This window comes from Phaethon lepturus, unplaced genomic scaffold, assembly GCF_000687285.1.
Source record: "Phaethon lepturus isolate BGI_N335 unplaced genomic scaffold, ASM68728v1 scaffold14472, whole genome shotgun sequence".
Taxonomy (NCBI): domain Eukaryota; kingdom Metazoa; phylum Chordata; class Aves; order Phaethontiformes; family Phaethontidae; genus Phaethon; species Phaethon lepturus.
In genome coordinates this window covers 55610-80105 of record NW_010524182.1, presented here as the reverse complement: position 1 = coordinate 80105, position 24496 = coordinate 55610, and the positions used below count along the sequence as shown (strand labels likewise).

At 40.0% G+C, this 24496-nt stretch overlaps 1 protein-coding gene across 1 annotated transcript; it reads left to right on the top strand.

Moving 5' to 3' along the window:
* Positions 1-3764: 3764 nt before the first annotated feature.
* Positions 3765-20800, top strand: ZBTB44 (zinc finger and BTB domain containing 44). The gene is made up of 5 exons (XM_010282358.1): positions 3765-4782; positions 9508-9592; positions 15161-15324; positions 17645-17945; positions 20046-20800. Exons 1-5 carry the CDS (start codon positions 3765-3767, stop codon positions 20320-20322), a joined length of 1845 nt encoding a protein of 614 aa, XP_010280660.1. The 3' UTR covers positions 20323-20800.
* The last annotated feature ends 3696 nt before the right edge of the window (positions 20801-24496 follow it).

The window sequence follows — 24496 nt, the reverse complement described above, 5'->3', positions numbered from 1 at the left end:
AAGCAAGCCACCACTTCTTCGATACCAGCCCCAGTCCCGGCTCAGAGAATTGCTGATGCTTTGTGGCTCGACGATGAACAGCAACTGTTCTAGCTCCAACCCACTTATCACTTAGTTCATGTGTGCACCTTGCACCCCACCCCAAGCACTCCCAAGGTACCGTGTCTAGTTCTAGTTTATGGTTCCTGAATTGCTCTTAAATGTGACTCCCTGTACCTTATGCTCTAGCAACTGCTGTCATGGTCTCTCTAATAATCGGTAATAAGACATGATAAAACGTCATTTGGAAAGGATGACAATCCAGAGATGTTAGACTTGAGGTGAAGTTGCAACGTTGCAGCCCTTTACTCTCTTTCGTTGCTGTGACTTAGTGCAGCTATATAAATGCCCTGTGCCACTAAAAGATCGACAGAGAGAATTGAACCATTTTGTAACCTGGCTAAGCTTTAGCATGCTCATCTCTTAATGTGGAAAATATTTTCATATTGTTTAAATTACCTTCTAAAAATATTCGTTGTTTTTACTACCTCATTAACTGCAAAGAACTGATATTGTTGCTTCTCCTCAGGCCACCCCTTTTGATTTTTCTGAAAATAGCATGCATATGCATACGTCCTTTGTCCACACTGCAGCCTGTGTAGGAGCTGCTTGTTTGAATGGTGGTGTCAGTGCAATGAGGGGGAAGGTCATCTTGCAGCAGAGACTTAATGGAGCGGTATCCCACAGTCATGGCAGGCACGCTGCTCCTGTAATAAATTTAAATCAATTTATTGCACATGACTGACTTCCGCTATTTTATTTTAAATTCTGTAACAAGATCAAGGTCAAGGAAGCAAAAGATGAAAGGAGAAGGGGAAAGGAAGCCAGCAGAGGGGAGAGGCAGGCAGGAAGGGGGAAGCAGGACAAGGAATGGTTCAGAGCAGGGTTTGAAGGAGGTAAACAGAACAGAACTCTCACCCTTAGAGACCAGAGAGATAAGCATTACTCATTCAGACGAGCAGAGAAAGAAAATGGGTTAGTCTTCTGAGCATATAAGCATTGGGACTGTCGCTTGCTTAGGTTTTTCTCCTTGTTTATAATTACGTATTGGTACTATTTCTAAATACCAGATGTACCGTTGATAGTTCTTGCAAATGTATTATTCTTTTTGTAGCCAGTTGCTGAACAGAAGTACTTCTGGACTTCTGACGTGCCAAGGAATTGCTGCAGCGACTGGGAATTCAGAAGGAAGGCTATCCCAAGGCCATATTAGAATATGCTGTTACAAGATTTTACCGTAGTGTTTTGGTCTGAGATCAATTAAATATGCTTTTCATTTGATTCATGCTGGAGAACAAACAGTCGGGATCTTCAGATGCCTCTTGAGGTCGATATGTTTTCTTTCACAGAAGGGAATGTTTTGCTTGTGCTTAACAACTTCCTCTGCAGTAGTGTGAAATTTCAGTTTAAACCCAAATGGCCCTTATAGTTTCACTCAGACTTTATACATACTGTTAAGTGTTAGTTAATCTGTTCTCTCGGAGAGATATTTTTCCTCTGTCTGAAAGGGTTTGCAGTATCAAAAATGAAATCATAGGAACAAGAAGAAGCCAAGTGTAAATGTCTGTAGAACAAGGTAGGCTCTGACAGCTGCCATTTAAATATGTGCTAAGACTTGTGAGATTTGTGGCAAGTTGTTCCAAACTTGCAGTGCTCTTTGTATCTGCGAAGCTCCACATGAGCAATTTGCAAGCGTGGTATGTTTTTGCGTACATGTAAAGGGAAGTAGAAGGATGATGTGAAGAAGCTGCCTGACTCCAGGAAATAATCAGATCCAATTATGTTGTTGATGTGTAACCACCAACTTTACTGAGATGATATTTCTATATCATGTTAACTGTATGAGTCATGTGGAACACAGAAGATGTTTCATGGAAGCTGGTGGGGGGGGGGGGGGGGGGGGGCTTAAGAAGGTGAAACATGGTGGCTTATGTTTCCTTTACAGTAAAATAGTTGAGAAATAATTGGAAAAAACCCAGGAACTGATTTTCCTTGTTCAGAGGGGCCTCGTTCTCTGCATGTAGAGACAGCTGGTGGCTGCAGAAGTTCCAGTGCAGGGGCAGAGGATGTCTGGGCATATTGCACCTAGCTTAGCGTAGTGTCTTCCCCCTGTGTATAGCAGAGGGAGTGAATTGTAGATCAGCTTCATCCTCCTCAAATCAGAGGCGTTTAGTTTCGAGGTACTGCTGCAGCCTTAAAACTTGTGGACTGTGTGGGGTGTAGAGCCCCCTCTACTCCTTCAGGCCCTTGCACAAAAAACATGCATTGGCTCCCACACGTAGAAGAGAACTGGTGCCCAAGAAGGCAGTTTTGCATTTTTCAGAAGAAAGTTGTTGCCCTCCTTGTATTATGTATCACATACATAAGATCAATTTGTGTGTATTTGATTTAAAGCTAAACTTTCCTTTGAGGTTTATAATCCATTGTGTTTTGGAAGGAATTTTCAATAACTTCTCATCCTAGTCCAGAACTATTTATTAAAAGAAGCTTTAGGCAATCAGTACCTGCACTACAGCAGGAAAGCAGAGCTATCGGCGACTGCTATTTTGTGTTTACTAGCTTGAACTCTGTCCTCTGAAAATTCGTGCTGTAGTTTCTCTAAAGCTTTTCTGGTATTAAATACCTTCTCTGGGAGATTTGCTTCCTCCTGCACACTTGTAAGTGGACCCAAGCTAATGTCTTTTCCGCTTAAAAGAAACATTCGACAAAGTCTGTCAGGTTTAAGAACCGTGAGCAGTAGTTTCCTGAGCCCAGAAAATAAAACCACAGGTTTCTTACACAGATGATAGTTTCAAAAATGCTTTCTTTTCAGTATTACAGACATTTGTTTTGAGTATTTCAGTATTACCAACATTTGTTTTGAGACCCCACCTGCAGTACTGCGTCCAGCTCTGGAGCCCTCGGCATAGCAAAAACACGGACCTGTTGGCGCAGGTCCAGAGGAGACCACCAAAATGCTCAGAGGGCTGGAACCTCTCTGCTGTGAGGACAGGCTGAGAGCGTTGGGGTTGTTCAGCCTGGAGAAGAGAAGGCTCTGGGGAGACCTTATTGCAGCCGGCCAGGACCTAAAGGGGGCTGATAAGAAAGATGGGGACAGACTTTTTGGCAAGGCCTGTAGTGTTAGGACAAGGGGTAACGGTTTTAAACTAAAAGAGGGGAGATTTAGACTAGATATAAGGAAGAAATTTTTGACAATGAGGGTGGTGAAACCCTGGCCTAGGTTGCCCAGAGAGGTGGTAGATGCCCCATCCCTGGAAACATCCCAGGTCAGGTTGAACGGGGCTCTGAGCAACCTGCTGTGGTTGAAGATGTCCCTGCTCATGGCAGGGGGGTTGGACTAGATGACCTTGAAAGGTCCCTTCCAACCCAAACTATTCTGTGATTCTCTGATTTGTTTTTCTCTGGACGCTGTTAGGAAATTGTTTTGAGTGAGCAGCAGCAGAAATGTAGAAGATGATATTAGTGATAGATTGCAAATAATTTGATCTGTGGTTTTGAAAATTATGTAGGTAATTGCATTTCTGTAGAGTTGGTCCACTGCACAGTCTGGATCCTCGAAAAACCTGACCCTAGAGTATTCATCTGAATTGTCTTCATACAGAGGCTTATAATCATGAAACCACTTCGCTTTTGCTTTCAGAGATGAAAATGACAGTTTTCTTCTTTGTTTTAGGATACCTGTGATCTCTCATATGTGGAAAGAACCCTAGCAGAAAGGTGAAAAAATGGGTGTTAAAACATTCACTCATAATTCCCCTGCTCACAGTCAGGAGATGCTGGGAAAGCTGAACATGCTCCGCAACGATGGACATTTTTGTGATATCACCATCCGCGTCCAGGACAAAATCTTCAGGGCGCACAAGGTGGTTTTGGCAGCCTGCAGCGACTTCTTCCGTTCCAAACTCGTTGGCCAAGCAGAAGATGAGAGCAAGAGCGTGTTAGACCTGCACCATGTGACAGTGACTGGTTTTATACCTCTTCTGGAATACGCTTACACAGCAACACTATCTATTAATACAGAAAACATTATTGATGTGTTGGCTGCAGCCAGCTACATGCAGATGTTCAGCGTTGCTAGCACGTGCTCAGAATTCATGAAGTCCAGCATTTTATGGAATACGCCCAACAGCCAGCAAGAGAAGGTGCTGGATGCAGGGCAGGAGAACAGCGCAAACTGCAATTTTACTTCTCGAGACGGCAGCCTTTCCCCAGTTTCTTCTGAGTGCAGTGTAGTGGAAAGAACCATTCCTGTTTGCCGAGAGTCACGACGAAAGCGCAAAAGCTACATAGTTATGTCCCCCGAGAGCCCCCTTAAGTGTAACACACAAACAAGTTCCCCCCAAGTGCTGAATCCTTCAACTTCTTACCCGGAGTCCAGAAATCAGCCCGTGGACTCGTCCTTAGCTTTTCCCTGGACTTTTCCTTTTGGAATAGATCGAAGACTTCAGTCTGAGAAGGTGAAGCAGGCAGAGAACTCTAGGACTTTGGAAATGCCTGGGCCCTCCGAGTCCAACAGAAGAATTGCAGATTACGTGACGTGTGAGAGCACAAAAGCCAGTTCTCCCCTTGTGATTGAAGAAGACGTGCGTGTCAAAGTGGAAAGGCTAAGCGATGAGGAGGTTCATGAGGAAGTATCGCAGCCTGTTAGCGCATCCCAGAGCTCTCTGAGTGATCAACAGACAGTCCCAGGAAGCGAGCAAGTGCAGGAAGATCTCCTGATCAGCCCACAGTCTTCCTCGATAGGTATGACCATTTCTGGGGTTAGATATAAGTACAAATAGGTATGTGTGCACTTGTGATTTTATTGGAGGAAATCTGCTTTGTGTTTTTTCATGCTTTACTTTTGTGAAACTGCGTTTTGTTTCCTGTTTTATGAAATGTTACGTATAAACCCTGGTGAGGGGGGATGGGGCTTGGAGCTCTTTAAATAACTTTGCAGAAGGTAGCTGAGAAAGGTAAGCCAGTTGACAGACGTTGTTTTTCAGTAGAGATTGATAACGCCTTTTTACCTCTGGTTGCTTGACTGGGGAGAATAATTCTGGTTTTGTTAGTGTCAAAAGGCATGATCTCAGCTGAGCTGCAACACCAAGTTTGAAAGACTTGTGGCTGTAGCCACAGAGGGAGAGAATGGTACTTTGCATCAGACATAAAATCTTGTACAATCATGACAGAGAGCCTTTGTAAGAAGATTTGCAAAATAAGTGGTGGAACACTCTCATCTTAATGCCCCAGACGAAAACAAAACCACACAGTCATAATATTGAGAATCTTTCCATTTCTGTGGGATTTGGTTCTCAAGTTGCTTCAAATACTGCCAATTGCTGAGAGAAACCTTTTTTCCATGAAAGACAATTTGAAGCCAGTTTTGGGTTCTTCTAGCAGGCTGTTGTTTATTAATAGCTAATACTTAAAGGTTACTGTAGCAATCCCTTTTTTCCCTCTTTGCGTAGAATGCATTGAATGGCTTTTAGTAAGTCAAAAGATAGAGGTTCTGCAATATTTCTAGTTTAATTAGCAAAATTTGGCCTACGTCAGCTATTTTGCGTTCTGTTAAGTGTCTTGACCTGTGCTCGGTAGAGATTGTTTGCTGAAAGATTTTTCCTAAAGCCTGTTTTGTTTAAAGACCATAAGAACAGCCAATGTACTGGTCTGCCTCATTCAAATAATGTATACATGAAAGGCTGCTTCAGTTAAATAAATAGCAAAAGACAACAAAGTAAATAAATGTAACCCAGTAGCCTGCATTATTTGATTTGTTTGGTCAAACCTAACACCGTAATTTCTCTGAAGAAAGTGAGTGTTAGATCAGTCTGACCATTCCAGGACTGCAATATATAATCAGTGTTGTTAAACAATTCAGGTAATACTCACTAAAAAGAAATGAAAATATTTTCCATTTATCCCATCCTGCAAGACTTTATGTTGCTGGATTTGTTTGTTGGCTTGTGTAGCTCATGTGTTGATATTTTAAATCAGTAATGCAGTTTCCAAATGAAAATGTTTTATTTTCTGGAGATGAGGCTGTTTACCTTTTCTGAGAAGCAGACTTAGTATCAGTTTAAATATAAATCTTTAAATGTAGTTTGCCAAAATAGTGCACAGATTAAAAACTAAAAGAAACAATTTGTTTGCTGGGTAGTCTCCAGGAAAAACGGTCCTTGTTCAAGAACAGGTTTAGTTTGACTCAGTTTTTAACTCATTGTAGTAGGAACTTCAGAAGGGCCTTGCCAGTGCCATGTGATAAGAGATGCAATTTATTTCATCAGCAGAATTGTACCCTCACAGACAAAATAGAACAACTAGAAATAATGATACGGGAAAGTTAAAAATAGCATATCAAGTGAAAGGAGGGAGTTTTACCAACTATAAATACCATACCCAGACTGCTTAAAAAACCAAACTGGGTGTAAACGCTAGATTACAGATGCGTAGCATGTGAACTATGAAAGTTTTCAGAGGCCATCTCTTGGAGTTACAAATATCAGAAAAATTGCAGAGTCAAAAGTGGTTTGAATGAATTGGGACATGAGAATGTGAGACTAGGACTGAATTGTAGAGAGGGAGGTGCCACTGAATGCTACAAAATCTTTTCTAAGAGAGTCTTAGAATTAATTAAACATAAAAAAAATACTAATTTATTTTAATTTATTGATTTGTTTTATTTAATCATTTAATTAAATTAAATAATAAATTTTAAAATACTCTGAAACATACTCGAATAGCCCGGCACCTTACTGAATTCTGTTCTTGCTTTCAGTTTCCTGAACTGATTTCTGTTGACAAGCAACTTTGCACACCCATCTTCAAAAGCTACCTGTTTTGAAGCCACATGATGGTTTTGGGAAAGTTTTCCATTTTTTATTTCCTATTTTAGGTTTTCTACCACTGAGGTCATGTATCTGATCGTTTGTGTGGCATGGGACAGAGGAACTTAGGCTTTAGTGATTATAATGTTTAAACTTATATGTATGTTATTGTGGATATTAGTACAGCATGTTCTTCCTTAAAACGGCTAGCGAGAGAAAAAAAAATGCGCTAGCCCCAAACCTTCAAAGTACAAATCTGTTCTTTGTCCTTGAATGTGTTTGAATTAATATATAGTGGTCTTTGCATAACATTATTAACTATCCTCATCATAGTTTTTATTCACGTTTTGCTATAAAGAGAAACAGTGCTCGCCTTTTTTAGGACAATTCATGTGTGCCTAATATATGATAAGGCACGCTTTGTAGCTAGAAAGCACTTTTTACCACCCAAAGATCTATTTCCTTATGTGGTAATACCAGAACAGCAAATGGAGGCAGCAAGATATGTTAAAGTAAGGCTTTCTCTTCCCTGAACATATTTTCCTTGTATAATTGCACATATTTATCTCAGTGTTTTATAGTGCATTTATAAAAGCATTCGTGCCTTTCTGTCTGATATTGCAAAAAGCTCTTATTCACTCTTTGGGCAATTTCAAGGATTGTTCATTTGCAATTTATTATATTTGGAAGCACTTTATAATATAGAAGGAGACATGAAGCAGGGCCTTGATAAATAAGTCATTATGGTTACAACAATAGCTATGTCTGAGAAGATATTTTCATAACTCATTAACACTGTTTCCATTTGAGAGGTGAAGGCATAGAATTAAACCTAAGAGCAATTGGGCTTATTTTTCAGTAGACGTTCGGTTAAGTATTTCATTAGAAAGAAGCATAAATCAAAATGGGATTAACTTTTATAACTTTAGAGATTGCATATTTGCTGAATTTCCCAAACATAGTTTGTCAGCTCGTAACAAAATTTTAACAATTTTGATTCTACTAGTGTTATTTTGAAATTGCTAGAGATGCAGGTTTCCTCCCATCACTGACCCCATAACATGGGGTCACGTTAAGAGAGTAATCTTTTACTTCAGTAAGGTTTTGTAGAACACACTGTCCTTCCTAGGGACAGCCTTGTTTGGAGACTATTTGACAAAATATGCACATTTTCTGCTTCACTTTCCATGTCTTTGTTCCTTCTCTTTGGTTTTGCAATTTGTCTGGCACTTGCCACTGTAGACCTAACGGTACTTGATCTTCCTAGTAAGCATTAGAGGAGAGTTCCCAAATTCAGATTGCTCATGTACCGCTCTTAGAAAGCAGAAATAGTTTTACCATAGCAGCAAGAGCAACTCCTAGCTGCATTGTCCTAAGCTTCGCTCATTCTCAAGATGTAGGTGTAGAGCGAGAAATTTCATTCCGCCGCTAGTTGTCATCTCGCATGGATTCAGTGGCAGAGACCCAAAGACTGCTTGGCTGTTCAGAGAAGTTCAACCAGTGCCTGGTATTCAGTCTCAACAGAGGGAAAAGGAGGCAAGATGGAATTACCACTTCCAAGCGACTTTTATGCTACTAATCCTACCTACGTCATGGCTGGTCCTTTGGAAATTTGGTGGAGTTCAGTCATTCATTTTTATCATCTCCCATTGCACCTCTAGACATTATCAGAGGAAGAGGAGGAATATGAGGAGATCCAGTCTGCTCTCTACGCTCAGCTTAAAGAGGGAACAAAACATGGTTGTCTAAATGGTCATACGTAACCAAACCAGAGGATTTTTTTTAATCATTGGTATGATTGGTGGGGGCGGGGGTACCAGTTCTTTGAGTTGTTTTAGTACTGTACTGCCAACTTCTCTCTCTGTTACGGTGACATCAGGCCAAAATAACCTTGCTTGATACGCTTAAACAAAGATTGGATGCCAAACTCCCAAGTGGTGATGAGGGAGGCCCGTCTAAGCAACAGTCAGACACGTCAGGTGAATGAAGTCGTAAAGGTTTGGGTTAGTGCTGCATTTACCTTAGATTTTGTTTCCAAAATCCACTTGAGCTACATTTGCTTGATTTTTGGTACACTGAACAAAGCTCTGGGATGGTTTTGTGTATACATTTCTCTTACACACAGATGTTTGGTCTCTTTTGTGTTGCGTTTCTGATTTCTCAGAGGGCTCTTCCTGTCTCAGCATCTTATCAATAAATGAAAGCATTATCAATGGAAAAAAAAAATGTATGGAAGACTTGGAACACAAAAGCAATGTAGTGTAGCAGGATTGAACTCTGTTGCTCAAGAAGTCTTGAAAACTGATGAAATAGTCCCTTTAGGTGAAGGTTACATTTCTCCTTTACAATGTTAGTACTGGATGTGTTTTGAAAACTCTGGCTGTGTTTAACATAGATTCTTTCCATTTTCTAGGTGTGCCAAATATGTGTCCTTTATTGAGTTGTCCATTTACTAGATAATCTGGGCAGAGGAAAAGTTGAGCTGGAACATGTTGCTTCTGGGTTTTCTAGGTGATTTTCCCAAGACTATTTCAGTATCTTAGCGCTCAGGAAGCAGTGCTTCTCAGAGATTTGGGAAAGCAAGTTTTATGTGTATTTACCTGCCCCCTCAACCCTTTTTGAACACTTATTTGCATTAAATTGCCCTTTTTTCTTTGCCTAGGCTCAATAGATGAGGGGGTTACGGAGGGATTACCCACACTCCAAAGTACCTCTGGCACTAACGCTCATGCAGATGATGATGATCGGTATGTACCAATGTAGTGTGCAACTGTTCTGCAGCAAGTGCTGTGCTGTAATTAACCTACCCAGCCTTAATCCCAAAATGTTTAGTTGTTCGTACATCTACTTCTCTGTGTTGATCAAAGTACAATCAGTGCCTGAAGGATCATATGCTTTAGAAGAATGTAGGTGATGAAAGTCAGAATTTGCTTACTTGTTGCTTTTCATTTCCTGTCTATTTCTAGGCAACGCCGGTGAAGGAAGATATTCATGTTTTTGCTGTTTCTTCATCACTGCTCTTTATTAATAAACTAAAAATAAAAAAATCTTTACTGTGAAGCAGGTGTGGTAGTTGCATGCGTGCTGAAGCTGACGTAAAGCCACAAAAGCAACAAAACGAAAACAAGTACCTAGTCTCGGCTTCACCAGACTTTGCTATTGCCATAAACCACAGAGCAGCCTTAAATCTTGTCTCCCAAACTTTCTGCATGTAGCTTCTTACCAAGATGCTGTGTGCCACTTAGTGTAAATATTTAGCGCTCTTTTGCTGTGCTGGGATGAGTGATTTAGTAAGAAAATCCCTTGTAAGGGAAGGCTGGCAGAGGAAGCTGAGCTAAAATGGGTCTGTTTGGTCGAAGATGTATCCTAGTTCTGTTAGAGCAAAGTGATGTACCTGCAAGTGGCATACAAGGGTACACACAACTGGTTTAACTTTTATTTCTTTGCTTTTGTGGTATGTGGCAAATATGGCATATAGCTAGCTCTTCCCTTTCTAAGCAAAATGTTCAAACTATTGACAAGCGAGCTTTTGCATAGTGTTTTGTTAGACAAGTGGGTCTGAGGAAGAAGTGTGAACCTTCGGGAGTTGTTCCAGAAACTGTGTCAAGTGAAACTCCCTATAGAGATAACTATCGAGAGCTGCATTTTCATACTCATAAAATCTTTCCTGCCATTTCCATCTAAAACCTGTCCCATTGTAGGATTAAAATCTGAAGGGAAAATAACTGCCTAGGTAAGATTTTTTGTATGACATTGAAGATTTTATCTATCTGCTAACAAACCCGGGTATAAAAATAATACCCAGCACTTAGGGTTTGAATTGATAGTAGGAGCACGTGTTGCATTAGAACTAATCTAGGCTTTTAAAGCTATCATTCTAAAGTCAAGTGGCATACATATTTTCAGCAGTGGATTATTTCAGAAGTTTCCTGTCAAATTGCAGAGCTTCAGCACAAACTACATAGAAAATTCAAAACACATAAAATCCTGTTAACACACTGAAAATTCCCACTAAAAGATCTCCTCCATGCAGAGAAGGAAGGAATATTTACCTTACTTTAAGCCCAAGTCTGAAATTAATTAGTCTCAGAATAACAGAAGCATCATCAAAATTAACTAGAATTTGCCCATTGTTTATGTAAACTGTAAGGGAACTGATAGTTATGGGGATTTATGAGAATTTTAGACTCCAGAACTAAAATTTTCTACCAGGTGATTTGTTTTATAAATTCAAATGAAAGTGCCAAGACTGTACTTATTCTGTGAATCAGTTAAATGTATAAAGTGGTGCTTTCAAGTCCTAAGAAGTTTTCTTTGGCATGCGTGCCTGTATATGCCTGTCAGGGTGGGACGGTGTATTCTGGTACGCTGCTACAGCCCTTCAGTCACTGGACTTTTGAATTCCCGTTTCAAGCACAAGCAAATAAATATGTCCTGTCGTTCGCTGTGCAGCAATTTGGGCGCACAGTTTTGGGTGCGTAAAATGAGATAAGACAGAATTCTGAATAAAATCAAGCATTTAACTCTAGCTGAATCAAATGCAAACATGATCGACAAAGCGTATGGACGGAGAAAATTTCCTTCACTTTTTCTTTGCTTTTTTTTTTAAATACACCTTTAGTTTACGTCCAGGTTTTACATTGCTTTATTAGTAGAGACTCTTAAAATGCCAAAATTAGTTGTGAGTGGACAATGCGAATTTATATTGAAAAAATGTGTATTTGAGTATATATTTATTATACTTCTGTTAACAGAGCAAAAGACTGTTCCATCTAAAGGTCTTTCAATATGACAACCTTATCCCTGTAGAAAGAATCGTAAATATTTCAAAATTTAGGATATCTTATATCTTGAGTTTCTGTGTTAAATAATTAACATAATTAATTGATCCTCCTCCGTAATCCGTGTTTCATAGACAGCAGGTCACATGTAATCGTTGTCAGCTTTATAGGCACACAGGAATCTGTTAAGTATTAAAACTACTGTTTCACAGTGAAGTCTGATACATGCCTTCTCTGATATGTCACGTTAGGATTGCAATACACTTTTCTAACGTAGATCTGTAATTCAGCCTTGGCTGATTTAATGGTTAGTCTCCGTATCAGTTCGTGGCTGCATTTAAAAAGGAGTTGCAAAGGCTCAATTAGAAAAGAACTCTGTGATCCAGCATAACGCGGACCTCCACTTTTCTAAAATAATTGTTATTTACGAATCGAGAACATTTCTAGGCTCACTGAGCCTTCTGGCATTCACATTTGTCAGAGTTTAGTTCTGCATAGTTAAACATGTATATAATCTCTTGGTGAAAAGAAGAAAAAATTGCGAGCAGAATATTTTAGTGTTACAGGGAAGGAAAACATTTTAAACCTATCTCTTTATCTAGTAGTTACAGAAATTCTCTGAGACGTTAGACAAATCTCAACTGTTAAATGCCACATTTACCACCAATTGCAAGTCGTGAAAAATTGAGAATATATGGGGATAAAGCAGCAGGGGAGAAGAAACACGATTGCGTTTCAAACGTAATTTTTTCATTGTGCTAAGGTCCACAGCTATGTCACCAATAGGTATTTCAGCCTGCTTGCGGTGTAAGGATAGAAAAAGACATGCCAGTCACTGGTAGCTTGGAGAGCCTCATGATTCCCATTTTATCTGCTTTAACCAGCCTTTTTCATCATGAAGCTTTTATGTAGGAAAAACCCCAAACTTTATTTTAAATTTCTTCTAGGGAGGTTGTCCCCATAGCGCTTCTCCTTTCTGTTTCAATTGCAGAGAAGCTGGCACCAGTACAGGCTTTGGGGATGAGCTAGTCTGAGAAAGCTGGAAACAAAAGGAGAGCTGTGGCTGCTCCTTTCTGCCCTAGTTTGAGTGTCTCCCTAGAAAGCTCTAAGAGCATGATGCACTTTTGCCTCTTCACAATCCCCTAACACAGAAATGAGGGAGGAAGGACCTAAGAAACATGTTGCTAGAAAATGAAGTTCTCTATAAAGCAAGTTAAATGTTATTGCAAAAAACCAAAATGTAATTCTTATTCAAGCACACCACGTGTGCATATCTATATGTACACCTAAAAGCAGGAGTTCTTGCTGCCCAGGCAGTCATCCCTTTATCACCCCTGCATTGCAGCTGTCACTTCTCTTGGCACATAGCTGTGAAAATTTTAACTGTGAATTCTCCAGCCAGCTGAGCGCGAGGGAACCTTTTCTGAAGGGATTTGCCCTTTAGCCGGACTGCGTGACATTTGTCAAACACCAGATGAGGGGCAAGTTGTCCATCCTGGGCCCAGATCAGTTTGGCTGTTTGATTATTAGGGTATTATGGCAGCTGGACTTCTATGCCTTATGCTTTTTTTGCAACGTTGTTTGGGTTTTTTAAATTTTTTTTTTAAATAACAGACATTCTGTGTTGATGGATTTTCATTGGTAAAGTGGAAAGCGAGTGGTCATGCCAACTCCAGAGACAAAACTAGCATTTCCATATCTCAGTAGAGTAAAATCTGTTCTTTATCTAGTGATGTGATCACAAAGAGGAACAGGAGCGCCAGAGTTTGTCAGAGATTTGGTTAGAGAAATCAGAACTTATGTTTAAAAGTACCCTCATTTCCTGCAAGTGCATTTGGTGAGCCATCAGTTGGCTTTTGTAGACCCATAAGCGAACTACGTTCTGCCAGGCCTAGGATATGAGCTGGCAACTTCCCCCTTGCAAATACTCCCTTTAGCAAAGATCAACAAGTCTGTCAGCACCTCTTTTCTCCACAGCTCTCTAGGACACTACTGTGTATAAAAAGAAGTGGAGGACAATAAAATTTCTTCCTCAGAGCAAATATTATTCCAGTTTCATGTGAGACCAGAAATCCTTATTGGTTTTACAGACTGGTTGATACTAAACTCCTGCAGGAAAGTCTCTTACCTTGCGTGTATCGAGAGGTACCTGGCGCTCTCTCTCTCCAGATAAATCTTACAACTGGAACTTTTGCCACCAAGACCCATGATTGTACTCACAATTCAGATACCCAGTTCTCACAGTTGTATTGACATCAATTTCCAGAGTAGGTAGAGACAATTAAGGTATTGATTTTAAAGAGATGGTCCTAGTTCTTGACCTCCTGTGCTGGTCTGCTCTGTGGATTTTTGTATAAATGTGCAAAGTGCAGGTTTCATTCCTGTGAGCGTTAGTAGTCCACAAATTCAGCCTTAACCTCAAGACCAACAATCTGGGTTCAAGGTGGAAGCAGACCAGCAAAAGGATTTGTTCAGTTAGAGAGACTTTCTGACTATGTGCAACAGGAGACATCGTTGTACTTTTTTCTCAATACATTTCAGACGTTACAGTTTAGTAAAATGAAAATGGCGTTGTTTTGGCCATGGAGTATTCAGGGTCAGAGCAGTTCCCTGCTGCCAGTGACGCCTGATCTGCCATCAGGCTGTGAGCAAGCTGAAATGTCTATTTCAATAAAAAATATAGACCTTAATGCTCAGGAAAGGGAAACCCCAGGTAAGTACAAACTCCTATTGTTATAATGTTCGTACCAGCAGATTTGTTTTTATTTCACTATGTCCTTTATTTAGCGAAGCGAGTTCCTTGCCAGAGGACTTGGATTATAACACTGCAGTTCCTTTAAACGGTTTGCAGCTAGAGGCTATGTAGGAGCAATTAGTCAGTTTTAAATAAATTACTTCGAAAGTTAAATTGTTCCTTTATTATAGTGTGTGTGCTGTTTTTTAAATACAGCACTTGAGCTATTCTCCTAGAGCTGATTGAATCAGACAAGGAGCAAGTATTGATTAATTAGATTAATATTTTAAACTTAGAAATACGTAATTTTAGATACTAATGTTTGTTATTGAACTTGGGTTGAAATGAAAATGAATTGGCTTTAACTTCATTTGTAAATATCACTGAAGCTGCAAAAATACTCCTTTGCTTTCCAATTTGCTCAGTTCTTCAAATTCTTCCTCGGGGACTGCTTGCTGATTGTAAATCATCGATACGCTTGAGAAAATGCCCATGCCTGGAAAATAAAGTTCAGTTTGCAGCTGATGCTCAGACCTGTTGCCCAAAGAAACAGAACTCAGAGGTTATTCTCGGGCTTTGTTCAGATGTGCAAAGTCAGTGACTGTAGGACTTCAGGTGCAGGTCATTGCTATAGAGGCAGAGATTTCCAGCATAAGTAGAGACCTCAACAGAAACGCGAAAGGCCAGTCGTCGTCGTCTTCTCCTCATACAACTGGGTTCAAGGTTCAGATTTCCACGGACGAGGCTTCTTATTTTTTTTCTCTAGCTTGCTTGTAAATCAGTGAATTTTTTCTTTGTAGTTTGGAGAACGTTCAATATCCCTACCAACTCTACATTGCTCCTTCTACCAGCAGCACAGAGAGACCCAGCCCAAATGGTCCAGACAGACCTTTTCAGTGTCCAACCTGCGGGGTCCGGTTCACTCGCATTCAGAACTTAAAACAACACATGCTTATCCACTCAGGTAAGAAACACCATTACTGTTTCCAGGAATTACTAATTTATAGACTCACAGAGGTTTGCTCACTGTGCAGCAAATATAATAATGCAATTCTTTTTTAATCACCTGCCAAGTGCTTGAGGATTGCTTTCAGAAAGATTGAGTAGAGGTATGTCTCACTGAATGCTTGTTTTGAGACATCACATCTGACTGATAGCTCTACTTATGGATGATTAGCGTTTGTGTGGACTGAAAAAAATCTGGTTGCCTGAAACTCATCAGAATAAGTAATTTTCATGATAAAGATTTGAGATGAAATAAAGTATACTTGGCTTTTTTTATTGTACTAAAGAAGTACTGTAGATTGAAATTCTTCCTCTTACATGTTATAATTGTCTGCTGTGTTTTAGAGGAGACTTGCAGCCATAAGAAAATATTATCTATCTTATGTCCTTGCATTGAAGAATGTTGTATGCCTTTGGATCTCAGAATTTTTGGAGGGATTGCAGGACAACTGAATTGGTTTGATAATCAATTTAGCTACTACAGATAGTACAGGTAGCAAAAGGTTTGTGTGAATGCCTCCTCTTGAGTCTTGATCCCCAAACTGTTGCATTCATTTTGATTTCTAACCTAAGTATGAACTCCTAACGTCTTTGCTGTCGGTGTTTTTCAAGACTTGTCAGCGTTATCTGGCAATAGTATTGACATTTTAGTGAATGAAGGGAATATGAAAGGGTTATTGCACTTGAGCACTAAGCTTCATGATTTATCGCTTGGTTTGAGCTTGACTTCTACGTGCACACAGGTGCTCTACCATTTTTGGGCACAGCAACCACAACTGTCAAGGTGTAATTTTTTCACTGTCAGCAATTATTTTGTCAAATCCCTTCAAGCAAAATGACCACACTATGTTTAAGCCAGCAGTAATTATAATACATGTTTAATACTTTAAAAAGCAAGCTTTGTGGGCATATCAGATGCAAAATTATCCCAAGTTGCTAAAGCCTTAACTGACAGCTTCAGCAAAGCATCTCTGGCCAACCTGGCAACCCCTGGGCAAAGTTGGGAGAGATGTGAATAGCTGTTTCAGAGTAATTAGAGCGCAAAAGAAACTCTCAAAACTTGTAAATGTTAAAAAAAATTTTCACATAAGCAAAATGGCTGAAGAGATTTTTGTCAAACTATCAGAGGAAATAGATGCCCTTGGACAGTATGAAAGCATGACAAATTTTAGCTCCACAAGATGGAATTCTAGTATATTAACTTGTTTTCACATGCTTAACAAGGAGTTTCAGTGTAACCCTAACTACAGCTTTCTCTCTATAAAAGCTCCAATTAAAAGTTCAGCTCCTGCTTTGAACGTAAGGAAAGCAGAGTGAAAGACCAGTAGAATTAACAACCTGGACTGATGCACATTCAGCCTTTTGAAAAAACCTTTTTTATTCCCTGACAGCCCTATTATGAATAGACCTCCATATTCCAGGTTCTTGGCCTCATGTTTGGATTTCCACACTTAGTGGAGTTCAGACTTTTTATTAAATCTTAACTTGTTGGTGATTCAGTCTTGTATGTTGTAATAGTTCTGTTTGGATGTGATTACATACTCTCAGCCACTGCAGCATGTTGCAGAGCTCGTATGTTTTAGGGTTTTATTAGTGCCTGTAATAAAAGAAAAACGAACTAGTAACAGAGTTTCTGAATTAATATGAGAAAAAAATGAGAGGCATGAGCCTAAACTGTCTTGGAGAGCCGTCTGTCATGCAAAGTTGCTGCAGACTCTTGTATAGAAAGGTTCCCACGCAACGTAAAGGCTGCTACCTCCCTCCTGCTGCATTACAGGGGCATCCTTGTGCACACAGTCCCCCTGCCAGAACACTTCCCTGAAGCCAAAGGCAGCCAGAAAAAGACATTGCAATTAAGGGTAGTCTGATAATTGCATTGTTGGGAACCAGTCTGGCACAAGAATCTCCTCGAGATCAAAAGAGTTCAAAGATGGTTTGAGATGACTGCTGCGTTGGATACTTTTTGGCTGTGGCTCAGGATCTTAACCATTGTATAATCCACGGAGGCTTATGTTCGTTTTAAACTGTCGGAAGGAGACGTGTAAGCGTTATGGACAGGTCACATTGTTAGGAAATCTATTGGCAGTTGGTTCTCAGAAAGTGTAGCTCTGTGATAATTGTTTCTGCCATTTTAAGGTTAACCAGAGAATTTCTCCCTAAAACAGCACTTTGCTGTGACTGGCCACAGCTGCTGCCCTTTGCTGTTAGGAATCTGGAAGGATTTTGCCAGTGACCTCTCATTACAAAAGGTGAACCTTTTTTTGCTCTCTTTTCCGCAGGCATTAAACCATTTCAGTGTGACCGCTGTGGGAAAAAGTTCACCCGAGCTTACTCGCTAAAGATGCATCGCCTGAAGCACGAAGGTAAACGCTGTTTCCGGTGCCAGATATGTAGTGCCACTTTCACTTCCTTCGGGGAATATAAACACCACATGCGGGTTTCCCGGCATATTATCCGCAAGCCTCGGATTTACGAGTGCAAAACATGTGGCGCCATGTTCACCAACTCTGGAAATTTAATCGTTCACCTGAGGAGCTTGAACCATGAAGCGTCAGAGCTAGCAAACTACTTCCAGAGCAGGTGAGGTGCACAGCAAAAACCTAACAGGGAAACTTGTTTTTTTTTTTTTTCTTTTTTTCTTTTTTTTTTTCTTTTTTTTTCCTTAAATCATCTTTTCCTGCTTTCAGGGCAGCCTGCTGTGCCTCTCATCAGGTTGCCAGCTAATTCCAGTCAAAGTCATTCTTGCGCCACTCTGTTGTATCTGATCTGTCTTACAGCATATAAGCTATATAGGAGGGCACTGAAGAATCGAGTGATACGCAGATGCTGCTTCTGGGCTACTTCATTTCTCTTTTCAGTAGTATCTATGGACAGGCTAATGGTGTTAAACCATAGTGTTCTACACTGTAGTATCTGTGGAGTTCTGTAAATGATCTGCTATTCAAAATCTCGTACGTAGCCTATCACTTACATAGGGAATAGACTTACTACTTCATTTTAAGTACTTGCTGGATGGTGGATATTGTGGAAAGATTGCATGACTCCGTACCTTCTCTTTTTTCATTTTCTAGGTAACGTATTACAAATGATCAGACTAACAGGGATTGAAATAGTAAGGGCCAGTTGGACGTTTGTTGTTTATCAGGACACAAAAGACTTGGCATGTCTCACAAATGCGCTTCACTAAAGACTATTAAAAGGGTTCTGAGGCATGAGACTAGCGCTGTGTTCTCGTACTGAAATAAATGTTTGTAACCGTTGGAATTTGAGATAGAAAAATACGAAAGTGGATGAGGGAAATTGGAGGAAGACAGATCTCACAGCTCTTAAATCTACAGAGAGGGTGCAGCTTGATATGTTTAAGTCATCTATCTTCAGCAATGCAAAAGAAATTTTTGTAAATGTTACGGCATCTACCATACCATCCCTCGTGGTTTCTAGACATTGTACTTTTTCCCCTACAAAACATGTCAGCATTTTGTTCTATTTGGTTACCTCAGAAGTGATGTAGGATGAAAAAATTGCAAAACAAACCAGGAAAGCCAGTCACTTGTTTTTCCAACAGAATATTGTTTAAAAGTACAAGTGCTTCATATCTGTGGGTTTACGCAGTTCTTGTTCTTAGCGCTTGTGCCAAAACTAGGGTGAAAGCTCTAAGGGATGATGCCATGATTGCGGTAACCGCTTTATTGTTGTCATCAAATTAAAGTCAGATTCAATTATTTTAGTTGTCTATAAGCCTTCCTTTAGTCTGAATTTACAAATACTAGGTTTAGCATAGTTGATTGTGAATTTGGATTTGAAGCAGTGAATGCTGCTGTCATTTAAAAAAAGGACTGCTTTTAAATGGATTACTGCAAGGAGGAACCAAAGCACACAAACGTGCATATGTGTATATATACTTGCCTTAAGTACAAACTTTCGTGTCTGGTGCTGAAAATTTGAAAAGAAATTTTATTTTCGTTATGTGCTCGTGCTCTGAAAATACTGCTGGAGAGGTTGGTAGATTTTCTTTGGATATGCTCAGCCATCAGCTGGTGAGAGGGAGTTACAGAACTGCTGTCCAGAAAGGACTGAAACGGGAAGGAAATGCAATTCCGTTCTTTTCACAGTAGCGTGATGCATGTCAACATCACAGAACACCGCTGTAGTTGGCAGCCTCCGTACGCTTTCAGCGGAACCCTTGCTTCCTCACCTCGTGCCTGTCCACTCTGAGAGGAGTGCTGCTGCTGTTTCTTGGGTGGATCTTACCTCAGTGGTGGAAAAGGCCCCCATCCTTGCCAGTGCTGAACTCATTTTTGTTTCTATTTTTAAAGGTTGAGTGCTCCCTTTTTTCAATGAGGTTTTCAGTGCCATATGATGTTCCAGCCATTAACTTTCATTCTCATCAAGGTGATACAATCTAAATAATAAGAAGTTGCCGTGTAGGAAATATGGATGCAAAACAATGCGAAATAGATGCCTTTGAACAAATTCTCTGTGTGTTTAAATGAGAACCAGGTTATAGTGCTTAGTGAAGTATGTTGCTGTGATGATCTTAGAGCAATGTGAGATGAATATCTTTGGTCTCTGTGCAATGCAGTGTGTAGCTTGTGTGATGTAACTGATACAAAGAAACTGATATCGCTGATGTTTGTGTGAGAAATGACATTTCTCTTCTGTCCTTTGCCCCTCTTCTAGTGACTTCCTAGTACCGGACTACTTAAACCAGGAACAAGAAGAGACCCTCGGGCAGTATGAGCTAGGGGAGCATGGCTTTGAAAGCAACTCTTCTGTCCAAATGCCTGTCATTTCACAGGTGTCGTCAACTCAGAATTGTGAAAGCACTTTCCCCTTGGGGTCTCTGGGTGGGTTGGCAGAGAAGGAAGAAGATGTGCCAGAGCAGCCAAAGACTAACGCCACTGCTGAGGCAGGTGACCCTCCGAAACCGGAGCTGTCATCTATTACTATTGAATAATTCATGGTTTGGTTTCATTTTTGTTCTTTGGAAAGTGCCTGTGTTTGGTCCTGTACATTTTAATTTAATTTTTTTAAACAAAAGTGGGGAGATTTTCCCTTTTTACTTTGTAAGCTACGCTTTAAACAGAAAACTGCAACAGATGTTACATTATTTTTCATGACTGAATGATCACTTCTGTGAAAATATTTAAGACTGAATGCACAAAAAGATCTTGTCAGAACATCATGGAAGCTGTGATACACTTCTAAAGAAGAACAACTGATTAAGATCACTTTAACTATTTCTTCTTCCACAGTTAGAGCAGCTCATTAAGTTTCTCTTGCTTCTGCAGACCCTCTGGTTAAGGGAAAGAAATCAGAGGAAGCCTTTTTAAAATGACAAACAAAAGGATGCATTGGAAATCATTATTGGAACAGTTTCTGTCTAGGTTTGAGTGGATGCTTTAATCTTCTGCATAAAAAAAATTACACTTCCTATCTCTGTGCCCACTGTTTTTCAAACCGCTTACTGTAACCCTTTTCATGGGAATGGTAAGCGTTTTTGAAACTAACAGTCACACGCTTTTTAAAAACGCAGTTGTCCCTTTTCATCTCAGATGAATCAGTTTTGACAAACCAAGTGATGTCATGCCAGGTATTCCTACTTCCTATATTCCGATCCTTTTAGAAACTGCTTGATCAAATGGCCTGTCCAGATTTGCCCATCTAAGGTTAGGCGTGGAATTACTGCGGCCAGGAAAAATCTAATGGTGCATAATGAATTGAGGGTGATAGAAAAGTATATATCTGTGCAAGCCTGACAAATATCTCATGACTGTATCTTTCTGCAGAAGGGGAACCTTCTATGAAAATGAAGGTTTTCCCAAACCAAAATTCTTAAATCATGGCCAGATTGTTTGCAGTTCCGGTCACTTCCCCCTATCATGTATACTGTATTTTTACTAATCTCCAAAAGCTAGCTAGAGGGAGTTTACAGATGGGAAAACATGAGCTCTTTTGTGCATTATTGCACATTTTTTTGTTTATACATATGCATGTATAGTTCCTGAGATTTTTATTAGTCTGTTTGGGACAAAACAAGCAATTTATTCTCTTTAGAGGCCAACTTTCTAACCCAACAGGGGGTTGTTTACAAAAAGCCTATATAGCAATGATGAATTGTTCCTGTTTCAAAACATTTTAAATCCTTGCCAACTCGGTTTATTAAAGGCCATTACTCCAGCTACATACACAGCTCAAGTAAGCAATAAATTGAAAGATTTGCAATTTCATTTTTCCGTATTTAGAAAAAGCTGCAAATTTAGAGTGTGGGATTTTCGGAGCAGTGAGTCTTGTTTTGTCGAGGCTGTTTGGGCTATACTACTGCTTTGAAACCTAAATTAGGAAATACATTAGGAGGTTTGTGATTTTTCTTACTGCTTCTGAAGTTAAGTCAGTGTTTGCTGCCAAATGCCTACCGCCTACAGATGACATGCTGAGCGAGTAGGTATTACTTGATCTTAGTATTCCAAAGGCATGATATACTCCTTTAGCTTTGAATCTTGGGGGTTTTTTTAAATTGATGTTTTCTGTCCGGATTTGTTTTACGCAAACATGAGGAGGAAATGAAACCAATAGAGAAAGGTCGCTCCTGAAGAAACCAAGACACAAAAGTCGTATTATATTGCAAGATCCATTTGTATTCAGTTAGCTTAGGCAGCTCTGATACTCTGTAGGTCTGAGTTGTTTCTACTAATAGCCAACTTTTGTAAGGAAAAAAGGTTTATTGCCCTTTAGTTTCAGTGACTTGAACGATCTTTCTCTGCTGTGTTTTAGGTAAAAAACACACATTTTAGTTAAATAGAGCAAAAACAGTTGGGATTTAGGACCTTTCCAAGTTACTGGAATGAAGTTTCTCCACCAGATCCAAAGGGCGTTTTAGAAACATGCTGCAAAGAACTTCTCTGCTACAATTCAGTCTTGTATGTCTACCTTTGTAAGTCTTCTTTAAAAGGGCTTGAAGGAGAAGTTCTTTTTTGGGGATGCTGTACTGTGAATTAGTCCAGTGTCTGTTGATGGGCTGAATTTAAAGACCAGTTCTCTTCCACTTCTGGTTTCCGTAACTGAGAAGCCAGGGAGACAAGACAATGCCTTTTGTTGAGTTTTATCTGGGATTATAGGGCTATGACACTGAACTCAAGTACATAATTTTCTTTTTTCTGAGAAGTGTTACTCCACTTTGCAGGTATTTGAGGATCCTTTGTGATTCATGTAGTAAAAAGTACTTCACACTGACCCACATTTCCAGACTGTACAGATGTAATAATCAAAGGTGGTCAGGTATAGATGGGCATAGTCTTCTGTTAGAATCCGATAGTTTTCACCCATTAGATATTTTGCTAAACAGTTTATCAGTGAGGAGATATGCAAAGACAGATTAGACATATCTGGACATTGGATTTTTAAAACTTAAAGTTTTGTGTCAGAAGTATTGGTATTCAGAAATATTCTTTCTGAATACCAAAACCATGAGCCTGATTAAAAAAAGATATTTAGAGAGAGGGAGGGGGGGGGGGGGGGGGGGGGGGGAGTTAAAAAGACTGTGGTTCTAGTCTGTTCTTCCTTGAAAAGAAATGAGCATCATTAACTGTTAACACCTTGGTACAAGGCAAGTCATGGGTTTCATTGTTCATTGCACTGTGTTACACATTATCTCTTCAACCCTGTAATCTCTGTGTAACATCTTAATTTAGTTCTTACTTTTCAGTCTGTTTCAACTGCAGGAACAATAGAGTTCTTAGAGGGGCTTTTTTGTTTGTTTGTTTTAGGGTTGGGTTTACTTGTTAATTTTCCTGTTTGTAATTGTTTCTTGTTAATATCTTTTCTCCATAGAGGCGAACACAGATTAAATACACATATCGTTTTATCTCTCCTCCCTAACTTGTTGGAAGTGTTCAGTTCTTTGAAATGCTGGTGCTCTTCACAGGAGAGATGTAAAAACCTAGGACATCTTAAAACACCCTCTGTTGCTGATACGCCTAGATTCCAAATTGAGCAAGGTAGATAACTAACCTAGAAGAAACTTGCCTTAAACTACATTTAGGATTAAACCTAAAGCATAAATTTCTTTCAATACAATATCGGAGGGCTTTGAACTCTGGACTGCGTTTTCTTTTTCTTTTTTTTTCCTCCCCCCTCCAAAAAAAAACCCCAGCATTATTTGGTATGCATTTATATTGCTGTTTGACAAGGATCACAGAATCACAGAATGGTTGAGATGGGAAGGGACTCTGGAGGTGATCTAGTTCAACCCTCATGCTCAAAGCGGAGTCAGCCAGAACAGATTGCTCGGTCCAGTCAGATTTGGAATATCTGCAAAGACAGAGACTCCCCAGCTTCTCTGGGAAACGTGTTCCAGTCTTTGACCACTCTCACTGTAAAAAAGCTTCTAGTCTGTTTAGATGGGATTCCTTGTATTTCAGTTTGTGCCCACTGAGAAAGGTCTGGCTCCATTCTATCCAGTAGTTTTATGCATTGATAAGATCCCCCCGAGCTTTCTCCAGACAAGACAGTCCGATCACTCTCAGCCTGTATGGCAGATGTTCTACTCCTTCATCAGTCTTTGTGGCCCTTATAAGTGGTATAGAATTTCTTCCAAATAGCTACACGTATGACCCATTGCAGCAGTGTTTTGTCGATGAGTAGTCTCCAGATTGATTCACAAAGTGATTTATGTCTCGCTTTTGATTATTCTTCTCCCATGTGGCACCAATCTTTGCACTCAGTGGAAAATTCCTTTCCTCACCCATTTATTTTGCAAGCAGAGTGCCTTCACTACCACAGAACTATCAAAGTTCTGCCATACGCGAGGGACACGGATTCTCGGAGTCTGTGCAGGGTCTTTACTCCTTGCACGTTGTTTAGAGCAGTACATCTGGTGGGAACAATGGGAAAGGAAGGGATAGTTTTTTTCCTGATTTAACGCAGTGTTTTGGGAGAGGGGAAAAAAATTCAGCAGCTTTCTATTTCCCCGCAAAGAGCAGAAGAAAAAGAAGCAATGTTTTAGCTGTGCGGGAGGTTTGGCCAAGTTGTAAGGGTTTGTTTTGTTTTTCGATGCAGACACATAGCACAAACTCCCCTGGAAATCTGGGAGGATGCCTACACATCTAGCAAATGAAGCTCCCCGTCAGAAC